Source organism: Chironomus tepperi, unplaced genomic scaffold (genome assembly GCF_022539635.2).
Source record: "Chironomus tepperi strain 1889 unplaced genomic scaffold, CSIRO-AGI_Ctep_v1 contig_163, whole genome shotgun sequence".
NCBI classification, from domain to species: domain Eukaryota; kingdom Metazoa; phylum Arthropoda; class Insecta; order Diptera; family Chironomidae; genus Chironomus; species Chironomus tepperi.
This window is the reverse complement of record NW_027226285.1, coordinates 331,318-356,169: the sequence shown is the minus strand read 5'-3', so window position 1 is coordinate 356,169 and position 24,852 is coordinate 331,318. Positions and strand designations below refer to the sequence as shown.

The 24,852-nt window shown below is 32.8% G+C and overlaps 1 protein-coding gene and 1 long non-coding RNA gene across 4 annotated transcripts; one reads left to right on the top strand and one right to left on the bottom strand.

Moving 5' to 3' along the window:
- Positions 1–364: 364 nt before the first annotated feature.
- On the top strand, positions 365–23,429 carry LOC139088385 (hexokinase type 2-like). Of its 3 annotated transcripts, none has more exons than XM_070637594.1 (8): positions 365–715; positions 18,495–18,657; positions 18,723–18,907; positions 18,973–19,146; positions 20,382–20,481; positions 20,637–20,829; positions 20,962–21,301; positions 21,367–23,429. In XM_070637594.1, exons 1-8 carry the CDS (start codon positions 689–691, stop codon positions 21,538–21,540), a joined length of 1,356 nt encoding a protein of 451 aa, XP_070493695.1. In that variant the 5' UTR covers positions 365–688; the 3' UTR covers positions 21,541–23,429. The 3 variants fall into 3 exon arrangements, with proteins under 3 accessions (XP_070493695.1, XP_070493692.1, XP_070493694.1); XM_070637591.1 differs by lacking the exon at positions 365–715 and adding an exon at positions 12,015–12,500; XM_070637593.1 differs by lacking the exon at positions 365–715 and adding an exon at positions 18,050–18,206.
- Positions 8,726–11,575, bottom strand: LOC139088387 (uncharacterized). The gene is made up of 3 exons (XR_011544215.1): positions 10,332–11,575; positions 9,381–9,589; positions 8,726–9,311 (listed from the first exon to the last, which is right to left on the bottom strand). It is a non-coding gene; the product is annotated as an uncharacterized lncRNA (long non-coding RNA).
- Positions 23,430–24,852: the final 1,423 nt, after the last annotated feature.

Below are 24,852 nucleotides of genomic sequence, written 5' to 3'. Positions count from 1 at the left end.
GATTTATACACAATATCGTGTTGATAATTATTATTTTATGGGAGTCATAAGCTTGAAAGCAGGCTTGACGGATTTTGCATTAAAACTATTTGACGCATCACTTTTATCTATCAGTCTCTATTCAGTCAAGTTTGGATTAAGTTGCATGCTGTGTGATTTATATTACAATTCCATAGTCTCTGAATTTAACGTCTGTCCGCAAAACCTGAAGACAAATATAAAAAAGATTTAAATTGTCGCTGATTTGATTTAACTGTATTTGTGATATATTCTACATATTAGAGAAGAAGCTGCCCCGACTATGAATTTTTATTTTCTTTCATCTTCAGTCTGACAAAATCTCTCGTGTGTTCCGTACGCTTTCAAGCTGAAATTTAAAAAAAAAATTCAGAATCATCTTCATTTTATGATCGTTAAGAAGCTATAATAAGTCGTGGAATATTCATGAAAAAGTGATTATCTAAAGAACTTCTTTTTCTTCCACCGCAGCACACAAAGTTTTCCAATTTCTGACGAAAAAAAGAAAGTTTCTTGCATCATAGCAAGCAGTTCCTTTACATAATAATTGTGAAAAGTTGCAACGATAAAGTGAAAATCTCTTTTTGTGCCTTTAAAGAAGGAAAAAGTTCTTCTAAAAAAATAAGAGAAAAAAAGCTAATTAAAGTGCAGTAAAATAAAGAGCGAAAAAATGTCCACAGCACAAGTTTCAGAGGGGGTAAGTAAAGCGACGTCAAACTTTTCTAGCTGATAAAGACTCTCGATTGAAAAATGTCAAGGTGACGATCATTTTTGTAGACAGAATGGGTGTGTTTGTAAGGGTTATCATGGGTTATCAACAATTAATGGAGGATTGAATGACAAAGCAATTCATAGGCAAAATAGTTAGAACTAAAATCAAATTGCTGTTGTGAAGCATTTTGCTATGATGCTCGAAATAAATGATAATCTGAACCAAGGACACTATATGGATTTTGGAATTTTTTGACGAAAAATTGATTCTAGCGAATTGAAGAACCAAAAAGAGTAAGTGCTGACCCCCAAATTACTCTCTGATTACGGTCTTGGTATACGCCCTTGGGAACAGATGAGTATATGACAAAAGGGCTTGAAAACTATTTTATAGAAAGAAAACATTTGGAAGAAATTTAGGCTTCTGTCTCATGAAACTCAAGCAAAATGAAGAATCTGGTCAAAATAAGGAGAAAGGGGTGTGACACTTCATCTAGAGCAGTATTGTCCAAACTGTAAACCACGGAAATTTTTCGGAAAGGGTCTAAAGCAGTGATGGGCAACCTTTTTTGTGTCACAGCACACTTAATATTTTTCGCGGTACACAGGTTGTACACTAATGGTCTTGAAAGTCGGAAAGAATCTGAAGACCTTACTTTCTTACTTACTTACCTACTGTAACCATGCTCCGATGTGGAGCATAGATTTCTACAAAACGTCTTCCATCTGACTCTGTTGCTGGTCTTATCTGAACACCTTAACAGTTCTAATCCCTACTTCGAATAAAAGAATTTTCGGATCAGCTCTCCTTGAAATTGAAAATTTTTTCAAACTATCAAGATCCATCTCTAAAATTCAAAAACAGATAGTAACACAACATTGATACAGCTTGACAATAAATTTACAAAATGAAATGTTTGCTGATATAATTTTAAACTAGATGTAGACACAAAAAAAATTCAAATGTGTTAATATTTTATAGTCTATTTATTATGTTTAGTAGTTAGACCATGACATTGACATAAGATTTGTGTGAATATATGTTTATAAGATTCATTTTAAGAATAGGATTTTAAGATCGGCAGAGGGTTTGAATCTCAATTTCTCTCTTTGAGCTATCAGCCTAGACTTGACAAGACTACTTACTTGCTTACTTCGTTGGCCGTACAGATCAAGTGTGATCCATGGCCTCCCTCAGTTGGCTCCTGAAGCTGGCTTTATCGCTGGCTACCGCTTGCCAATTACCAATTCCAATTGTGACACTATCGACAGCTTCTTTCCATGTGTTCTTTGACCTATCGTGCGATATCTTGCCATCTAAAAAGTCGGATTAAAATACCTTTAACAATGGATCATCCACAGGTGTTCTGATAACATGCCCAGCCCATCTAAGTCTGTTCACTTTAATGCGCATTCACCGTTTTTGAGGGCCTGACAAGACTACATGACTCCTTAAAAAACAATTCAAAAACTTTCAAAAGATCCAATTGTGCTTCCGCATTTAAATCAAAATCTCATCAACAATCAACATCACTTGCAACTTAAAATTTGCATTCCTTCTCATTCTCAAAACAGTTCTTGTCATTCGTCACAATGGCGCTTTATTTTTTCCTATATTCACATTACTTACAATGTCAAAATCTATTTCAATTCCCTTTCAACTAATAGTTTATTACGTATAGAATAAAAATAGAAAGAAAAGTACAAATTAAATTGCAAAATTTACTATCACTAACGCCAGCCACATTCACTGACAATGAAAAAAATAATAATGCTATGTATTTGTAGAAATGAATTGAAAATTTGTTATTTACTTCAAAACTTGCACTTACTTTATGACATTACTGATCAGATCTTAATTTATAAAGATAAATTTGTTCAATGTTCAATGACATGGCATGCTGAATTGAATTTTAAATTAATTTTTAGAGAAATGTGCAGTTAGATATGCGTATATAAATTGCCTCTAGTAATGCTGAGAATTGAATGTGATTTATGAAGTATGAGGTAGAAAATTAATTGAATAATTGCAGTGTGTGACGGAATTTTTTTGTTGATTTTTTACTTCCGATAACCCCACATTATGTCAATTTACTAGATTCAGCTGTGTTTGGGTGGATATTCAATGGAAATTGACTTGATCTATATGAAAAGTCCATTTTTGGGGACTTATTTACTTAGTTTCTTGGCTGTGATGGACATGGGTCCCCATTGGTCCACTCTATGCCTCATAAGTCCACCCACGTGCCAATCGGAGAGTATGTCTAAAGCCGGATCTATTAGATCTGTCAATTCGTTCCTAATTGTCCATTTTTGTGCATTATTAGTCAAAATGTTCAAATAAGTATCTCCAAATATCCACAAAATCAGCATCAAAACCAGAATATTCTAATTCTCACAAGCACCAACTATCCAACCTAAATCTTTCAGCCCACCAAATGTGTTTACAACTCAAAACAATCCATTGTCGAAAATCTAAAGTGCTAAAAAGTCTTTGTATGTCAATATTGATGCACATGTTCCCGAGGTGCTAATAAAGTACTCTCATTTCTTTTTCTCGTGCCACTCAATGTTTACTACAAGCTCATCATTGACAATCATTGAATGAATGTAAATTATAAGGTTTTATGTAACAAAACTGGAGCAATTGATGATTAGCTTAAATGATATGATGAAAAGTTTTTGACCTTCTTAAAGGAAGATTCATTCACGCAGGCAGGATTGATGATTGAATATTGACTGTAGATTAAGACATTTTATTATAGATGCTTACAGACTAGCGAAGGAGGGGTGTAGTCAGGGGGGGTAACATTACGATTTGGATTTGCCAATGGTAACCACCATGTCATACGTGGTATGCCACCATGTCATATGTGGTATGCCACCATGTCATATGTGGTATGCCACCATGTCATATGTGGTATGCCACCATGTCATATGTGGTATGCCACCATGTCATATGCGGTATGCCACCATGTCATATGCGGTATGCCACCATGTCAAATGTGATATGCCACCATGTCATACGTGGTATGACCTGCCATACTGTCAGCCTCCTGACTATACCTCTGTCCCACACGTGTTTATTTGTGAAAATCCCGATAAAAAAGTCCAATGTAGAAAGAAAAAGAGTTTGTTTTTCTCGGTTATTTTTAGATAGAAAAGGTCGATACATAACAACATGACCATGTTTATGCGATGGATGGAATTTCAATGAATTTTATTGGCCGATCTCATCTGTTTCTAAAAATATTTACACTTTTTACTATTGTTGCTTAATCACGTGTAGGCATGATTCTATTGTGTACATTCCATGATGCAATAAAGTTACACAAAAAAGGGCTTAAATTGCTAGTCGATTGCACAATGTCTATGAAAATTGCATATGATGTATGAAAAAGATCTGGCATTGACTTGTCATGTGTGTGAAAAAATATTCGCCAGAATGCCTTCATTCCAATACAGTTTGATGACTCAAATATAGAGCATACAGTCAAAAAGAAAATGATTTTTCAAAAAATATTAATCCGCGACTGTTGCTAGGGAAATTTTGTCTCAATTCAATTCTATTTCACAAATATTTGTCATATCCGATTGTCTAAAATTGAGAACAATGACCAAAAATTTGTGTCCCCGTCATACACTAATTTAGTTTACAGACAATTACTCCCTATTATTCAGTAAATTCCCGAAACAAGAGCTTAATATGATAAAACAAAAGATGATTGTGCCCACTTACGGCATTAATATAAAGTCAGAGATGTAGCCTTCATATGATAAACGCACAATGACGAGATTGATGTGTGTAAATATGCCGTCAGTGCAGCCACACAAATTTATGTGACGAGAAATTGTCAAGTTGATGGAAATTTTTTTAGTGTGATTTATTTTCTATGCATGACTATGTAAATGGCATGTAGGTTATCAAAATAAAATAACAAGTCCTGCTGAGATCGAGTAATTTTCATCATGTTTACAAATATAGATTGAAGTAACTGGTGTGGAAAGATTTCAATTAGATTTTGTTTTAGTTTCCATACCTTTACTGACTTATTTTGCTGGGTGAACAGATCAATTCTGATGCTTGACTTCTCATAGATGTCGCCTGAAGCTGGCTTTCATATATCCCATGTCCTATGTTAAGTTCAACATATTCTCTATCGACAGAATCCTTCCAAGAGTTCTTAGTTCGCCCACGTTCTCTCTTGTCATCCATACCTGATCAGTATAGGAGCTTCATGCACACGTTTTACCCAATCAGCAGGTATTATTGCAGCCCCACATCTCCCATTCCTTGTATTAGCTGGTGTTGGATACAATAACTATGCAAATCTGATCTTGCATGTTGGTACATCCATAAATGCTTCCTTATCGGCAATGAAACGGCAATACTAAGTAACAGCCAACCTCAGTACCATTACGGCAACATGTCAATATGTGCCGATTGACAATGGTGCTTTGTAGTCACTGCCTTGTCTTTGCTAATACAGCACCATGTCATTCCCCCCAGAAATCAAGTTGCAGCACCTCTTACTAGCCACCCATGGATTTCTAGAAGTTCAATTCCATTAATCTCAAATTCAATACCTTTTAGCATGTATGGCGATAACAGCACGGATACATCCCATTAAAGCTCAATCAATAGACAGCAATATACATTTACAATGGCACTAAAACTTTATGTACAATTTAATTGACGATCTATCGCTAGTTTATTGATTGCAATAAAAGAAATATACACTTGTAGTCATAATCGTACAGCAAAATTTTTGCACAAATAATCAACAGTCTGGACGTTTTGTCTTTAAAATGCTCACAAAGTCATGTTTTGGCTATAAAGTATTCAAAACTTTCCACACACTATTTGTAAATACACAAAGCTGATCTTGTTGATGGGGTTTGTTTATTTAGAAATTCTCAAGTTCCAAAAAAATTTTTGAGTCATCAAGCACTTGCTTGTTTATGAAGTTCACCGATTGGCTAAATAATTTGTTGACAAAAGTGCTGAAAATATTTACAAAAAAGTTATTTTGTTATTTTGTACAGGATCAATTATCACATTTTGAGGTATTTTGTCATAATTAATTGAAAAGCAAGTGTGGGCTTGCGATGTCTCGCCATACTGTTGTCGATAAAGATAAAAGCTGTGTAATTAGCACTTTATAAAGAAAGAAGGTTTAAGTGTGCTTTGTGTAATGATCCTTAATAACCCCTGGTAACTCAGTGGTAGGGACATGCAACTGGAAATTGAAAGGCTTGGGTTCGAGTCCCATTCGGGCTATATTGTGCGGGGAAGAATACTTTTATTCGGTAGAACCCTAGTAAGGTTCAAAACATTGAGTCGAGTTGACTTTTCTATATGAAATTCGAGTCGACTTCGAACACCTTGGAATCGATTTGACAAGAGTTCTACCCGAACAGGCACAATGCGACAAACCGCGTTTTTCGCCATAAAAATAGCTCAAAATCAGTCGTGACGTAAGGGGCAACTGTGTATCCTCCCACTAATACACCGACGTAGCACTGCACTAGCAATCATGTTGTACTGTTCGGATAGCGCATCAAAATATCATTTATTATATAGAAAAATGCTTTGTCTTGTCGATGAGTCTAGAGTCTATAATCAAGAGACATGAACATTGAAGCAGCTCAAGATATTGCGGTTTCTATTCCAATATTGGGAATCCACACATGAAACTTGCCTCACTTGAACCACATCAACTGATAGAGTACATCACACTTTGCGGGAAAATCCCAAAGTATTAACATCCATTGCACATTTAATACATTTTAATATCCATTGCAGCAAAAAAATTTTTGCTAAATTAAAAAAGTTGTTACTTCACTTGAGCTACATCCAGTTCTGTGGGAAAATCCATAATTTACAGACAAATGTAATCTACCCATTTCCATTTCTATGTCCATACAGAAGTACTATCAATATTAAACTATAAATATCAACAACACACTCCCCCATCCTGTATACACATTTTGGATCAATATTAATTAATATTTTATTGATAATCGATCATAATCTATAAAATGCACTTTAATCATCCGTTTACGACGACTTGTTTATATACTCATTTGTTTACTAACTAGAATGGTATCGTCAATAGCTGGATATGACGTTTAGTTTTGTTGTTTGTAAACGCAGAGAACATACAGAGTCTAATTAGTTGTCAATTACATCAATTGAATGCTCGCAGTGTTTTAATTTTGATTATGAAAAATAATATATAGTTGTGCCCTTGATAATGAATACTAAGGCGTCAATCAGCTGTTGATAAGTATGGAGGCTGTTTAGTCTTCTGATTATTTACTTCCCAAACAGTAATTTCGTGATGATTTCTTGGAACTTAGTATTTTAACTTCGCAATTAAAAAAAACTGAACTTTGTAAATTGTTATTATTTTTGTGCACTAGGAATGACTTCATGCAGCCGTGCAAAAAGCAAAACTTATCGCAGTTCTAATTATATTGTAATACAAAACTTTAGTAAATCCATTTTAAGAATCATATCACATCAGTCTTTATGCCATTTATTTATGAAAAGCGTGCCAAATTTGGAATTATGACAATGGAAGTTCCACTCACATTACAATTGGAATCATCCAGTATATTCATGCGTGCTCATTCAATTAAGCCAAACCCGAAAATTGAGACATCAAATATTAATTTAATTGACTTGTATGCCGCAATGGAATCAATTTAAGATGATATTGTGATGATGATGACAATTGACCCCATCACTCACCCCTCATCGTCTATCAAAATTAATTCGATTTATATGATTTTGTGTCAAAAAAGAAATCAAAATAAATTCATTTATTGTTGCCTCTGGTCATTAACATTTTGACTTGGATAATGCTTTTTTATTAGTTTTATATACAGTTTGTCAGCATATTTGATTTTCAAACAGCACTATCTGATTTCATTGTCATATGTTGATTCTCGGAAGACTTAGTTCTATACTGTATGGAGAAAGAAACAAACTAAAAAGGTTGACATTGCAAGTCAATGTAATAATAATTTCTAATAAATTCACGTAAAATGCTTAATAGCTAGTTTTTCAATAATTTTTGAAGGTATCAACTTACAGATAGTAACAAAATTTTAAGTCATCCATAAAAATTTACAAGTTTTAGTGATGTCATTTTATAATTATATAACGGTATGGTTTGATTTAAGTTTTTAACGCAATGTGTGAGCAAATGCACGTGCTACATTGATAGAAACAATATGCTTGGTGGAACACTAACAAGAAATTAGTGTTTTGTTGGTATTAGGGGTCATTCACACATTACGTTCATCAGAAATGGCAAAAATTAGTAAAAATATTTATTACGCAGTTTTGGTTGGAGCAGAGTGGGATTTTGGGCATCGAGTCATATATAGTCGAGTTTGTCTGTGTGGGATGAAGTCTTTTGAGGTCAATCTCGAGCAGACAGCTTGTAAGTCGACTGCAAGAGTATTATCAGTAACGCTACACTCAGTAGCCTACTAGGTACCTCACTACTAGTAACCTCTCTCAGATAGCGCCTAAAGTTGGTTCTATCGCAGACTTCCGTCTGCAAATTTCAAATACCAAGCGCAATACTGTCTCCATTGACAGCTTCTTTCCAAGAGTTGTTTGGTCATCCTAAGGATACTACCACACGAACTAAAACCAGCTATCACAGTGCCGAATGTCTCTCTGTCTATACTTTATGCTTGTCGGAAGCATCAAGTCACTAAGATTCCAACTCTGCAATCCAAACCACAAAACAAGAGACAACAATTCAAGGACATCTACTTTAAAATGTTAAGCGGTTCTTAATTCAAAATTCTACTTCTTTGTCAAGCGATACCGAAAGCCTGTACTCCAACCTGAACATTTAAAATTCTAAGATTATCTAAAAATAAGTCGTTAAGGCCAAAGATATATGTGACGGCTGCAAAAACAAAAAAACATTCGTACAAATCAATACTTGATATAGAAACTGTATTGCAGTCTTTAATAAAATATTGAATAAATTATAATACAGCTGAGAATATTATGCAAAATACTTTATAGTTTTAAGTCACATGTCTTTTCGCTTTTTTATACTGACAATGAATGGTTATATTATAATTTATTTATACTTCGTCAGTTTGTCTCACGAGTTTATATTGCTTTTGTGTATGTGATGAGATATTTAAAGAATCGCGAAGAATTTTCTTGTTTGAGAATTTTTTTGTTTTGTATATTTGAAGATGATTAAAAAGTTGTGAATATTGGCTCATGCTTTAGATTGTAGTATAGGAAGTGATTTTTTAGGGGTGGTCTTTAACTTGTTAGAGCTTGATAGATCTAAATAATATGGTAGTGGTGGACAACCTTTTATTTTTCGAGTCACACCTTTGTGGTAAGGCTTGACGGAAACTACATACGGGAAAGGGTTCATTGGGTAGGTTGCTTACCACTTGAATGTGATAATGATACTCGAAAGACACATTGTAGTCACCATTTTGAACCACTTTGACGATAATGCATGTAACTACCCCGATGGCATTAACTCGACTAGGACACAGCTTCGTATATAGCGCATTAATTCCAAAATCTATAAAAGAACAATACTTTTAGGGACCGTTCCTAATTTTACGAAATTTAGACATTCCTCATTACTTACCCCTATCCTTTTGCGGATTCCAAGCAGGGACAGTCAGTCAAAAGCTACTTGATTCACCCCAATAATGTAAGAATGTCAGCTTAAAGTGCCAACAGAGAATTTGTACAAACTAGGTAGCAATGCCAGCAACAGAGCCAAATGGAAAGGTTTTTGTTGTAGTCTAAGCTCCACATAGGATCATAACCCATCCCTCATCGTCCTCCTCTTCCCTAAGAATGAACTTAATTAGTGACCGACTACTTTAACATGAATTAAAGAGGAATCTGAACAAAATCGACCTAAAATCCAAGTCGACATTCAGTTCTTATTCGGTTATTTCCAGTACATCCCCAAACAATCCCAAATAAATTCACAAATTATCTCAATAAGAAGATGATTAATTACAATACGACTCAAAATATAATAAAACGTCAATCATTTGACGCACATACAACGTAAGTAACGATCCTATTTACAATCTATCCGACACATCATAATTTATTCGAGAAGATTTTAGACTTATTATTTTTAAAAAGTATATTTTCGTACCCTATTCTTCCTCATTAAACCTTACTATGACTAAATAGAAGTCATTCAACCCCTTACTTTGTATATCTATAGATTTACAAACTAGAAACGTGATTGCAAACTTTCATTGACAGACATGGAACAAATTATGAATAATTGCGTTAAGTAACCCCGTACTCAATGGAACTGATGTAACTTTTTAAAATCCATAAATAGCTGGTTTTATTGGATTTCTGAGAAATATAGTAAATGCCGCAGTAGCAACAATGTTTTGAATTGCAATTAACATCTAATTTCCTACAATAATTAGCTGAATTCTTGTCATAGATTCCAAAAATGCTGAACTTTGATAGCAATGTTCTACGTTGCAGGACGTAAAGCAGAGCAGAACAAAAACACAAAGGAAAATAAAAAAAACTTATTAATAAGCAATTTTCCTCATACTTTTTCCGCGAATGTAATGCCACACGACTGTCACTTTTACTGACTGTTGTTGTTGTTGTTGTTGTTTCTATCCGATAACAATATGCTTAATATTTTCTTACAATTATAAATTAAATATGAGAAAAAAATAGACTTCAACTTCTCAGGTGTTCGAGGCACGAGATAGCGGTGATTATGATCGAATGCAATACCAGATATTGTTTGCTGTGTAGATGTATCTTATTGGGAGTTGATTGTTAGTGACGTCTTGTATCTTTTGAGATTGAAACCCATAGTACCACTAGGGCAATTTGGCGTCTTACTGCTGATACGGTGCCATAACAGTGCCATAGCAAACATACTGATCTGTTCGGGAAATCTACAGAATGTAGTGATCTGGTAGATTTCATTTTTCGTCGTAAAAATGGAACATAAACAGTCGTCACGGTGTCGTCGGGGCACCTCCGTATCTTGATATTATCATGACATACAAACCCATCCACCCCGCTCCTCCTGAACACCCCACTGATGGTGCTTCAGTACTACGTTGACTTGCTCAGGTCTGGACTCGAAATATTGAAAATCTATGTATATTGGATATTGGAGTCCGGAGTGCATTGAAGACCGGACTACACTTTTCTGTGGAGTTCAAACGACGGAATTCAAGTGAAGGCTTGTACCCATTGAATTTACATGAAAGTACATAGTGTCTTCCCCTGGATGTCCATAAAAGTTGTTCCAAATAACCAAAAACTTCCTCATTCGACGTAACTTCCAAACAATCCCAATTACACACAATAATAATTTATGTATCCAAATGTTTCGGAAGGAAAGCAATCATAAAGCATAATAAAAGAAGGCCAAGACTTGCCACACTCAATACACACAAACATATAACAACAAAATCAGTTTTTATACTGTACATCGTAACAATGACGTCATACTATAAGATTTTTAGAGGTGTGTCGGTCTAGACTGCTGAATGAAGTGAAATTTACACAGAGCCTCACATAAAGCTGTGTGTGTGTGAGTATGTATACTCACGACCGAATGATGATGATTCTCTTCGACTAAAGGAGAATTGATATGATGACATGAAATGAAAGTTTAATGAAATGTCTAATTGGAGTTACGAATTAGACATAGTCAGACTTAAATAGTAACTAAAAATCAGGCACAAATTATGAATGAAAATATTATTTGTATTACAAACTTTCGCTGTCTTATTTTGTCCTTAATTTGCCCTTGAATGAAATTCCCCTCGATTTTCTTCTCTGCTTCGATTTTTCCGCGAGAGAGCGGCTTGGTAGTATTGGAGTATATACGTCAGTGACGTCATCAAGTCATTATTTATGGAATTTTAAAAATCTCAAAAATCTTGAAAATTGTCAAAAAATGATGAATTTTGAAAATTAGACATAAGTATGACGCACGTGATGGAACTACAGTATGACCCCAAGAGAGCACTGCCACACGCATACAGTCATAATATTATCTTATATTTACACAATTTCTCACACACACTATCCTATATCGAATGTATTTCAACTATAGAATTTTTATTTTTGGATTTAGTAAAGTTTTAATCGTTTTGTAAGACGGTTCCTTATAGTCTCAAAAACATACAGAAAAAAAAATTTAAAAATTTATTTTAACCAAAACTTAAAAGTTAGTTATTTTTATTTTTCAATTTTAAATCAAACGCATAAAAAAAAGACCTTTTTACATAATCTACCACGTACTTAATAAATTGTGTGAAGGCAGTCATTTTAAGTTATTTGGAAATATTCAACATTTCATGATAGGAAATCGATTTTTTTTTTGACTGTTACTGCTAAACGTTGACAAGGACGGTCATTGCTATAAAAGTGAATTTAGAAAGTATAAATAAATTTTTTTTGGTGCGTTGGTGTCTCAAAAAAAAGCCAAAAGGAATCAAGTGACGTAATAACAGTGCAATAGAAAGTGAAAAAAAAGTCTCTCCCTTGCACGTGCTGATAAATAAGAATATCTTTTGAGTATAGAGTCATTAAAAGTCGCAAGTTTTGCGCAACTTCCCACCGAATATACAATTTTGTGTTGTTGTTGTCATAAAAGTTAGTCAAAATTCTCACCTTAAGTTATCTCCTGATGGATTTGATAAAGAATGTTAAGGATCTGATAATAGGCGAGCGGAGTAACACAGATCAAGTAAGTATACGCGCAAATATTAATTCCAGAAAATTCTCAAAAAACTGGATTACTGATACTGGATATGTGAACCATAATCTCATTAATATTCTATGACTCTAGTTTCTATGACTCTATTTATAAATTTTCATTTGACTGTGTTGTTTTTTATAGTCGAATAATTATTACAAAGTGACTTTTTAATGTTATTGCTGGAGATATGGGGAGCAATTAGAACAAGTCTCTTGGCAGTACAATGTGGTGAAATGCAATTTTCTCTTTAAAAATGGGTAGAAAGTTGACTACATGAAGCCGTCAAGGTAACTTTGGGGTTAAGACTGTGACGCAGCGGTGCCCTAGCTGCCCTTTAATGTGTTTATCGGGATCTTAACAGTGTAATACTTGTGAATGGTTTGAAATGTCTATCATGAATAGCCAAGCTTAGGTAGAAGTCTGATAAGACTAGTGTCATTGACATCTAACTAGAGTTTGTTCTAAAGTGCAGGTCTGCAGTCATGGTGAACTCTCAGGTGAAGGAAATGAATTCTTGGGCTGTATTTAATTGGATGTCGAAGGTTCAAATCCCAAAAATTCATATTAGCTTTTGAATTAGGATTCGAACTCATGTTCCAAAATCAATGTTATTGTTCCTGTACCCCTTCCTAAGAGCTTTCAAGTGTGAAGCATAGATGTAACCTAAAGGCTCTATATAACCTTCCATACAGACCTGTCAATGGTTCCCCATAGCCCAAACTTGCAATCAGAATGCTATTATGGTACAGAAAGACCACTACGGTACCTAAAAGCGGTCTCTATGCCTGTTAGGGTAGATTTGACCTAAATCCTCTACATAACCTTCAATCCAATTCCTTCTGACTCAAAATCCATTCCATTATTTCCTAATTCCAACATAAAATTTCTATTGCAAGTTGATCTTTACGCTCAAGTTCGTCACGACACAAAAACAAATGCCTCAAATTTCGCAGATTTTAATGTTTATATTCCGATTAAAAAAAAGAGTTCCAATGGTGCTGATTGCAAATATATACAAGCCAAAAGACATGTGTGATACAAATGAATTACGGACTGACTGATGTAAAACCAGTTTGCCGACATTTCATATTAATTGGTACAATCGAGCTTCCAATTACAGCTTGAAATTGAAAGTTTAATCACCGATATATACCTGAATATTACGTCAGAAACAGAAAAGTCGTCCAAGAAGAAGAAGTGAAAAAAATTCTGTGTTTGTTCCTTTTGAATGTCATGCAAGTATGAATCGATCGATGCCTTTTTTCCATTTTCATTTTAGGGCAATGTTGTAGACTGCCGTATGTGTTAGTAGCACGTACACAAATACACAGTTTTTTTTGGACATCCACAATGAAGAGAAAATTATCTTCTTCTTATGCCTGCTTTTCACATGAAAAATTGTGGAGAATCGCGTGGAAATTTCCTTCCTAAAACGGGAAACGCACAACTACATATACATGCTTGTCGTCGGTCGCATTCAGATTGTGTTTTTGGCAAATTTACTGCAGAGGGCATATCTATGACACGTGTACGATATTTGCTGAGAATTTTTATTTTGCGTGTGACGAGTTCAATTGCCTCCTTTTCTGTTCAGCTTCAAGACCACAAGCTATACATGATTTGTTATTTGGCAAGACGCTTATAGATGAACATTTATGCAAATTTAATTTTTGTGTCATTCCTCAATGTGTTTATGTGTAGATAAGGCAGCGGTAGACAACCTGTGTGCTGCGGCACACTAATTTGATGCTGAAATTATTGGAAATGTCATGAACTGCATGCCTTTTGCGGTTTCAATCTAGGTGTACCAACAAGGTATGCCATAGCACACAGATTGCCCATCACTGGACATAGAGAAATGAACTTATTCATATGAAGATTCAGCATGCAAATATATAATGTGCGACTCAAAAGTTTATAACTGTATGTATGTGTAAATATGACAGTCGTGCCTAAGAAAATAAGCCAATCAAAGTGAAGTTTGATTCGACGTAGTGAAAAAAGAGGCACGACTGGCAATGACAAGAATAAAAGAGATTAAAAATTCAAGAAGAATCTCGTCCGGCTGATGAAAAATATTAAAAATAATTATTTTTGTTCATTCTGTGTGCTTTAAAAATTTATTTTTTGCTTCTACGTCAAATGCCCTTGTATGAATGACCTCCAATGAGAAGGAAAAGTCACGATTTTTTTTTTTTCTTTTTTTTTTGCATTAAAATACTTAGTTCTCGATTACTTCCAAAGTAAAAGCTCTGTTTTGGTCGGTATATTGAGCTCAAGTCGACCAAATCTAGTCAAATGCAATGGCTATGTCTATAGCTGTTATAATGAAATTTGTTGTTTTTGCGTAATACGTAAAAACCAACTGAGGAAACAACTAAAAATTTGTGTTTTATAATGCTAATAGTAATACATAGTAAGACTATGTCTGTACCGTAATGGCTCTTTCTCATTTGTAGCTTAATTTTGAAGTAAATGGTGCTTATTGATTCATTTTGATCCAAGTAGTGATTGAAGAGTTTGTGTTTTTTGGCAGTTCTCTGCATATAATCAGTTATATTCATGATATTTCCAGTTACCCATCACTTATCTGATCGAATTACTAGCTTACCGATAGGTCTTGAAGCTTAAAACTGTTGCTTAAAACTCTTAAAGATGATTAATTAAAATTTTGAAACTAAAATTTCAAAAAATAAAAAGCAGTTAAAATTTTGAATTTCAAATAGCCGTTAAATTGTAAATTTCATAGTAAGTTGCAAAAATGCGCATTAACTGCTCAATGACTAGCAGCAGACTTTATCTAATGTAAATTTATCGCACAAATATAAATAGACTTAAGACCATTAAGAGAAAAACAAGTTTGTGTATCTTTTTTCCTGAGAATTTCGCGTGGATGATCATTTGATATTGACGTAGCGCATGTGATTGAGGATAGAAAGAAAATGGGTCAAAAATCATACGTCAATGATGAAAAGAAGTCATTTGGCCGGACACACCTCGTGTTTTTGTATTTGAGACAAAACAAAATATTTAAGAAATGATAATAAGTAGAACAAGTGTCTGTTGATGTCTTATCACTTTAAACTTGTGGACCATATGTCTAAATAAAATATAAACAGTAAATAAAATACAGACAGCCTTACAGACGATGCCGTGCAATTTTATAGGGAAAACAATTTCATTCATAAATGATTCCTTTTCTTCGAAATTTCTTTGAGGCTTGCGCATTAAAAAAAAATTAAATTTCATGTCTGTGCATTTACTTTACAGCTATACTTGCGAAATTCATCACGTCATTCATTAAAAAAAAATAATAATCTCTCTACACAGTCATTGTAAAGCTTCACTAGTTTCCATTTTATCTCGTAGCAAAAATTAGTTTGGCCTTCATTTGTGCCTCACATGTAGCACATCACTTGTATGTCTTAAATTAAAGAGAGAGAAAAACTAGTTACAAAGAGAATCTGGATTAAATATAATCATTATTTACTATGCCTTATCATGTGGCAACAGTTGTAAACGGACATGCCCCCACAATAATAGAACTGTCATAGTCATGTGTATAACAAAAAAAAATCTGCGCATGTGGCTTGTTCCTCAAATTCTTTTGCTGATAATCAAGAAACAAATAATTTTTTTGTGTTGACGATTTTTCTAGGAAAAAAAAAGAACTTGTTGTCGTACAAAGTCCGATCGGCTTACTTACATGCATAAACTTAAATGTTTTCGATCATATTGCATTTTTATTTAATCGTAGTAACAAGCAATATTTTCTTTATTTTGGTATTTTTCATTAACCTTTGATCAATGAATAAAAACCTCAATATTTTGTGACGGGAATTGTATGCTTGTTATGTCCAGTTATGTTCAGTTTGATATGTTTGAGTCTATGACTGGATCGTGGACTATGCAGTTTTTTTTGAAGAAATCAGCCCTAAAACCTGGTAAAAAATTTAAATTTTTGAAAACCGTTAAAAATTTTGAATTTTTGAAAATCGTTAATTGACAAAAGCAATTTACATGACATTAATTCTTTAATTAACATCACTTATGAGCGACCCCCCAAGCATTCTTCATACCTGCTTAGTCTAGCGACAAACTTGTTTATAATACAAAATATTTTACGGCACCATAGAAAAAGTATCAATACTGCTAATATCAAGTACAAATAGTTTTATCATGTAAGATGTCAGTGACACCGGTATTAGACATCAATAAATTTTTTTAAAAAGTTGTTGAGGATTTCCAATAATATTGAATAAATTTAATGATATAATTAAATGTTTAATGCAAATTGTGCTAATGGATAAAAAAGTTACAAAACGTGTAAATTGTTCGCAAGCCGACACAAGCCATATGATAAGCATATACGGCATAAGAGTGTGATTTGACGCAAATTCTGTTTTTATCGTTTGTCTGTGATATGTTTGATTAAGATAAGGGGTGAGTCATTTATGACCGAGTGAGGTAACTGGAGCATTGTGCTGCAATTTTTGAGTACAAGATGCTCAGTGCGAATCGCAATGCCGACAATCCCAAAATTAGCCTTGAATACAATTCCCAAGACTGATTTTCACCAGTAGAAATGATTTGTATTACAAATGACAGCCTTATCAGCCATAATATCACTTGACATATCTCAAGATCAATTTCATCATGTCTAATGAACGTCTTTAGCTCAGCGCTAATTTCTCACAGCGAGAAAATCACAAAAAAATATTACGTGCGAACGAATAATTCCACTTAATTTTTATGGCTAAATGTAGATTAATCTTTCCTTTCTATCGCATACAATCAATGAAATGTGACGTCAAGATGAAAAACACGAGACATTATTAACACGCAAAATTTTTAAAATTCATCACAAACAACTACTGATGTTTTTCATCTTCTCTCAAGCATGTGACTTGTGGCTACACAAATTAATTATCATCATCTGGCTTAGTATGCATAAGAATAATATCAACAAGAGTTTTTAGGACGGAAAATTTGATTTTTGACCGGAATTTTTTGTAACGGTTAAAATTTGAATTTTAAACGGTCAAAAATTATTTGAATTTTCAAGGCTGAACTGATTATTGATTGATGCTCAGCCGTAAAATAACAAAATTAAAGATTTCTCCTTAAATATAGAGAATCTGATGATAAAGATCAATTTATCTTACTCTAATATTAAGAATACATTGAATTAAATTATAAACAGGCATGATTTCATAACAAAAACCACAAAAATCCGCAATGTTTACTTTCTTTTGTTCTTGTGATTTGGCGGAAAAATCTTTGTGGAAATTTCTGTCATAAGTTTTTAATTATTTTAACTATCTAAACTAGCTTTTAAGTGATCATAATAGTGTAGAATCTGATTAGGTTATTAAGCTTTACTATAAGAATAATAATATATGTTGTTAAAATACAGTTTTACGTCATAAAACAAACATTTTCTTAATTGTACGAAAATAGCACGAGAATTAAGTCATTTACCCTAAAAAGAAAATTTTGATTTTTTTTTCGTGAAAAACATATTGGAATTAACGCAGAGAAAAGAATATATAATATTCAGTTTTAACAGAAAAATCGGACTGATCGGCAGCAAAATAAAAGTGTTCGTAATTTTCATAAAAAAATAAATAATTAAGAAGAAAGCAAATTGTTTAGATGTCGCAACTAACTAGTGATCTTTCATCGACTGCACAGGTGACATTAATGCATTTAGTTATTAGTCAAGTGATTGATCGATTTAGAATCAATTCTAAAAATACCCAAAAAGAAAAACTAAAGTAAAGTAATTAAATTGTGTCTCAAAAATAAGCTTTTTGGCAAACGTGAATCATCGCACAGATTGATGATTTTAAGGCACAAATGTTACTCTTCAAAGAATCTGTCTAATATGAGATTGTGAATAGCATCTTGTACATTTTGAGAGCAAAATAACAAATTTTGAGTCATCGACCTTATTTATGACATTCCTTTAATTATTTTTAGATCCGCGAAGCATGTCAGGAATTGATTCTGGATGACAAGAAGATAAATGAGATCATGGCCAGATTCCTGAAAGAGATCCAGCTCGGTCTCAAGAAGGAAACACACGCTAAAGCTGACATCAAATGTTTTGTCACATACGTGCAAGATCTGCCAAATGGAAAAGGTATATCCAATAAACATTCATGACTGTAAACATGTTTACCAACTTATTTACTTCTATTCCTATAGAGCGCGGTAAATTCCTTGCTTTAGATTTAGGAGGAACTAACTTCCGCGTCCTTCTCATTCACCTCAAGGGCGACGGTGATTTTGAAATGCAGTCAAAGATTTATGCAATCCCACAAAGTATTATGCTTGGTTCAGGTACACAACTCTTTGATCACATTGCTGAGTGTTTGGCCAATTTCATCAAGGTAATTATTGCTAATTTAATTCAATGTCGAGAGGAAGTAAATCAATTCAATGACATTATTTTTAGGAACACAAACTTCAAAATGAGCGACTGCCATTAGGTTTCACCTTTTCTTTCCCACTGAAACAATTAGGCTTAACAAAGGGATTTTTAATAAGATGGACTAAAGGTTTTAACTGCGAAGGTGTTGTTGATCATGATGTTGTTGAGTTATTGGAGGAAGCGCTCAAAAGACGAGGAGTGAGTATTGATTTGTGGACTTTCTTATTATTTTTTTTGGGATTCTTAATTCATTTTTTGTTCCATAATTTGCTAATAACTTTTTTGATTGTAGAGGTTTTGTTTGTATCTGCGTACTTTAAAGCTTATTTTTTGTGGGGTTGTTCTTATTATTTTAACCATTTTGTGTTCATTTTCGGCATTTGGGGATCAAAATTACTCTAAATTTCATTTTTCTCAAATTGGACGTTTTTAGCGTATTTTTTGAATTTGAAATTGTCTGTGATAAATTTTAAATCCTAAAAATACGTTAAATTTTGCGACTCCAATTTGAGTTTGATTCTGTAACTATTGGCTTTCACTAACATCTCTTCCCATTTAAACTGTCAATTTTTGTACCATTTTTGCGCTTTTTGCTATTATCATAACATCAAATCATGTGTGTGACGTACAAAAATCAGGACATAGAAATAGCGGTAATGGCAGTGCTAAATGATTCAACGGGAACTCTCATGTCCTGTGCGCACAAAAATCTTAATTGCAAAATTGGTGTTATTATTGGTAAGCTAAAAATCATAAAAGGAACTTGCTATTAGATAAAAATTCAGTCAATTCATTTTCTACTAACTTACTGTCTTATGTCGTCATATTCTTTGTATTTTGTAATTTTTTCTACTAATTGGAATGCACAAATATTATTCTAAGAATAGTCAGTGAACTTTAAATTATTAAAATCAGCAAATTCTTTCACGAAATTCAATTATTTTCATTATGGATCAATGTTTTGTTTAGAAAATAACATCACAATGTTGCATGCTCAATGTTTTTGACCGCTTGAATGTTTTACATAACACATAACATTACAGAAAAACATTAACATTTTATTTTTGTTTGAAAATCACTAACAGCATTGAAAATTTTAAGCGCATTTTCCACAAATTCAAATTTTTTTTCGGCCGTTAATTTTCAAAAATAATTTAGCCGTTAAATTTTTGATTTCATTCAACTTGAACTTTGTGGGCAATGCGCAATTATACACCTTAATATAAGTTAATTTACTTTTATTTATGATTTTTATTTCTCTATTTCCTTCTCTTTTCACATACACAATTCAATTATAATTTACACTTCATCACTTTACACATAAAATTACGTCACAACAACTGAACTCTTGCATCTTGACAAAATTTTTATTAATTATCGTAATATTAATTGAATGAAACTCAACGATAAATGAATTATCAACATAAAAAAAGGATGTACAAATTCAAATTTGTGCAGTATTGAATGACACAACAGGAACACTGATGTCTTGTGGTTGGAAGAATCATGATTGTAGAATTGGAGTTATTGTCGGTAATGAAATATCTTTTATATCCTCCTTGATATTATTAAATATAGTAGAAAATTGATAAAATTAGCATGACTTGAAAATTAATTGACTGAGACATTTTGTAAAGAATTTACAATGTTTTCAACAGATTCTAATGCTATAATTACAATTTCTTTAGGTACTGGAAGTAATGCTTGTTATGTAGAACGCGTTGAGAATGCAGAAATGTACGATGGTCCAGATAATGGCAAAACACATGTCTTGATTAATACAGAGTGGGGTGCTTTTGGTGATAATGGTGCACTTGATTTCATCCGAACAGAATATGATCGTGAAATGGACGAGTTTAGCATAAATAAGGGCAAACAAACGTGAGTATCCTCAATAAGTGTTTAACGGATTTTTGAATTTTGAATTTAAACTCAAATTTGAATTTGAGAAAACCGTTAAAATTTAAATCCTAGAAAAACGTTATAAGTAACGAAATGAATTTCCCATTTTAGTGTAGAGAAGATGATATCAGGAATGTACATGGGTGAATTAGTGAGACTTGCACTTGTGAAATTTACAAAAGCTGGACTGTTATTCGGAGGTCAAGGATCAGATTTGCTCTTTAAGCGATATCAATTCTTCACAAAATACGTTTCTGAAATCGAGGGTGATAGACCAGGATCATATTTCAATTGTTATGATGTACTTGAGGAAATTGGAATCTTCCACGCCACAGACGAAGATTGTGCAAATGTTAGGTTTATCTGTGAGTGCATTTCAAGTCGAGCTGCTCATTTATCTTCTGCTGGTATTGCTACACTAATTAACAAAATGGACGAGCCAAGTGTAACAGTAAGATTGACTGGAACTCAATTATTAAATATTTTTTGACTAATTTGTCCTTTAATTCTGTTCAGGTTGGTGTTGATGGTTCAGTATATCGCTTCCACCCTAGATTCCACGACTTAATGATGGAAAAAATCCGTACACTCGTACACGATCACATTTCATTCGATATTATGCTGTCAGAGGACGGTTCAGGTCGCGGAGCTGCACTTGTTGCCGCCGTAGCATCACGAGATGCACAATAAATAAGTTTAAATCAATTTCAATTCAATGTTAATCGTGCAAAACAAACAAACAAAAAAAAATGATGCAATGGGATGTAAACAGGAACTGAACGCGGGACATTCTCAATATTTTATCAACCGGAGAGAGAAGTCACACAAAAAAAAATAGTTTTTTTAATTGTTAAGAAGTGTTTTAGTTTTGTAAAGCCAGAATACACGGTTTGTACATGAATATCGTCCGTCATTGACACAGTTCCTTGACATAATTCCGCTGTGTTCTGTATCTAGTTTAAAGTTATAAGCGAAAAAGGCTTTATTTTTTTTGGAAGGAAATCAAGGGAGCTGTAATAATTGATAGGCCGAGCAATAGATCATGTGCTGCTCGGAAAGCCATTCGCTAAATTTGCCTAAAATGAAAAAAAAAATTATTTATTTCTCTGTGCTTTTTTCGTACATAGAACATACCTTCAATTAGACAACAATAAGAATATCAATAATATAAATAATAATTATAATTAGATAATCTCTCATTTCCTGGCAAACAAGCAATATCAATATCGGCTCATTGCCAACTAGAAAAAAAAGAAAAATTCATCGTATATGGCAGGATTAGAAAGGAAAACAAATCAGATTCTTTTTTTATTATTTTGTATATGTATAATTTCAATTCTAAGACGTTAATTAAGGTTTAGTTGCTAGGAAAGTGAAATACTTCTATTTTTAATCTGTTGTTCTCATATTGATTGTGTGCTGTTTTTGTTTCAAAAATGTTGCCATTCTGGTCGTGTTTTAGTTCTCGTTACCTTTTAATTCATGATTTTTAGTTTGTGAACTGCTTAATGGACCTTTTCAATTAACTGAGAACTTTTTTTTCACATTTATGGACATTCTTAATGCCTGCAAAACAAAATACAGTTTTAATTGAATTGATGCCATTTTGCCGTCAGACTTTAAAAACCTTTTTTATGTACAATATTATGTTATTATTATATATATTTTAATTTTACTGTTCCTATATATAAAGCTCAATAGAAAGTTTTTGTTGAAAAATCCAACGAATTATTATTTATTTAACCTCCCCTATATGCTTGTTATCTCAGTCTCTTATCAAGGAACACTGAGTTAATATATCTGCAGTAAATGCCTGCAGACTCAACGAAAAGAGTATTTATGAGAATTGGAACTGAAATGGAAAAATTTGAACTTTTTGGGTGCTTTGTATAATTTACATTTTTGTCAATTTTGGGATATAAATGTGAATTGGAAGTGATTGTTGATGGATTTGAATGAATATCATTGAATCCAGCTCCAAAAGAGCATCTCGAAGTCGACTTGAGTCAACTTGACAAAACCCTAGTCGACTTAAGCTCCAATTCACCAGAATCAAATGAAACGAATCAAAAATACACAGCATAAAAGTGAGAAGAAGTGATAGTTAAGTTACTTAAAACTGAATTGAGAGAGATAAAGTTGCTAAAATTTCTTTAATTTGTAATTTATTGTAAAACCACAATCGTTTTATGTAAAAATGATTTAAAAAAGGATGTATACAGGCAAGATCCGAAAGGGATACAAAAAAATGTTGTTGCTCTCGTAGACTGGATCAATTATAATAATTTTAATGATTTTGTTGACTTTTTTTCCATCTTATTTTGTGCTAGCTTTGAATTGGAAAGATTAATTTTAGTTTAATGATCCACTGGAAGTTGTGGATGTCCATTTGGGAATGGCTGGTAATTGAAAGCTTGTAATTTAAGGTATGGATTATGGAAGTTTATCCAATGGACATCCACAATTTTCATATAATAAATTTGTACTATTTATTAAGTTTTAAGGTATTCACAAAAGAAACAATGAGAGACTTTTTGATGTTTTTGGAAGTAGAATAAAGTTGACTAATTTCTAATCAATCTCAAATTCTCATTCAATACTTAAAGTTCCTAGCAAAATTTGTTGTTACAGTTTGAATGCAGTCCATCCTCTAGTTCCATTAACATCATAAACCTTTCAGCATTCTTATTGATTATGTCCTCAATATTGATATCCATCCTGCAACAGAACTAAAACTTTACTTGACATATCGCGGAATTAGGGATGGATGTCAATTTTGAGGCATCAATCAAGCTGATTTATGATATTTACCATATAAAACGAATATAATTATTATTATTACTGTAGACTTCCTTATATGTAGTTAGTCATAATTTGATGCTAAATTTCTGTCTGTACATACATAATCCTGCATATGATGTATATTATTATTATTTTGGAATTCGCAGCTCATGTCTAGTTTTATAGTCATTTCTCTTCTGTTGATTGATATTGTTTTTGTGCATAGCAGCAACAAATATAATGAAGATAATAAGAAAGCCATAGAAATAATCCACACGTTGAGGTAGTCATGAAGAAAATTTAAATAAAAATAGATATAAACTTTTATTATTCACAGATAAAGATTTTTTACTATATAAAAAAATTGATGAAAACACAATAAATTAATGCATAATTCATCCCACACACAGTCACGTCGTTTGGTCTGAGGAGTTGGTTTATTGGACGACAATATAGTTAGGAAGATTGAAAGTTTCAGCTCATTTTTAATTGCAATTCTTGCGAACTGGATGTCTATTTTACTGTACCCACCTATGAAGCTATTGCTAATGATTGCTATCAACTGTATATTGAGGTTTGTAGGAAAGGAAATTGACGAGGTTTAACGAAATTAACTTTTTGAAATTCAAATGTCAAGAATACGTTAAATTTCTAAAGTTCATTACAATTCAAATCTTAAAAGTTCGTTAAATTTTAAATCTCAAAAATACGTTAAAAATTCAAATTTGTCTCAATCAATTCACATTCCATAATCCAACTCTGAACCAGACACAATGCAAACACAATAGGATTATCTCACGTATGAAATAATACCAAAACATCCTTTCATCTCCAATAAATGTGTGAAATTACATTTAATTGATGATTCATATGGACTTTCGCGAATATCTTAATTGGAGATGAATGGAATGCCCTCAAAAAGTGTTGTCTCCTTTTCTTTTTCTTTATTTTTTTAAGGAAATTGCTTTGAGTATGAAAAATAAAAATATGAATATAATTTTTAATAAAAATACCTATACATAAATCTATGATAATTGACTTTTATGAGTTTAGAAAATTAATTAATTAATTTTTGAAGAAATTTAAAGTTTTTCTTCACATAACTGAAATAATTTCTGAGCCTGCATGTTGCTGCAAAATTGTGGCAATTTGTATCTCAGGAATAAATATTGATAATATAAATTATATTTTCTAGTTATTACATGAAAAAATGCGTAAAAT

What these genes read in the sequence shown, in the direction of transcription:
- LOC139088385 (XM_070637591.1), top strand. Translation starts at nt 12,441, where the DNA reads ATGGATTTGATAAAGAATGTTAAGGATCTGATAATAGGCGAGCGGAGT. An exon ending in TAGAATTGGAGTTATTGTCG is followed by an intron (nt 20,482 to 20,636) that starts GTAATGAAATAT and finishes CAATTTCTTTAG; the next exon opens with GTACTGGAAGTAATGCTTGT. An exon ending in TGGACGAGCCAAGTGTAACA is followed by an intron (nt 21,302 to 21,366) that starts GTAAGATTGACT and finishes AATTCTGTTCAG; the next exon opens with GTTGGTGTTGATGGTTCAGT.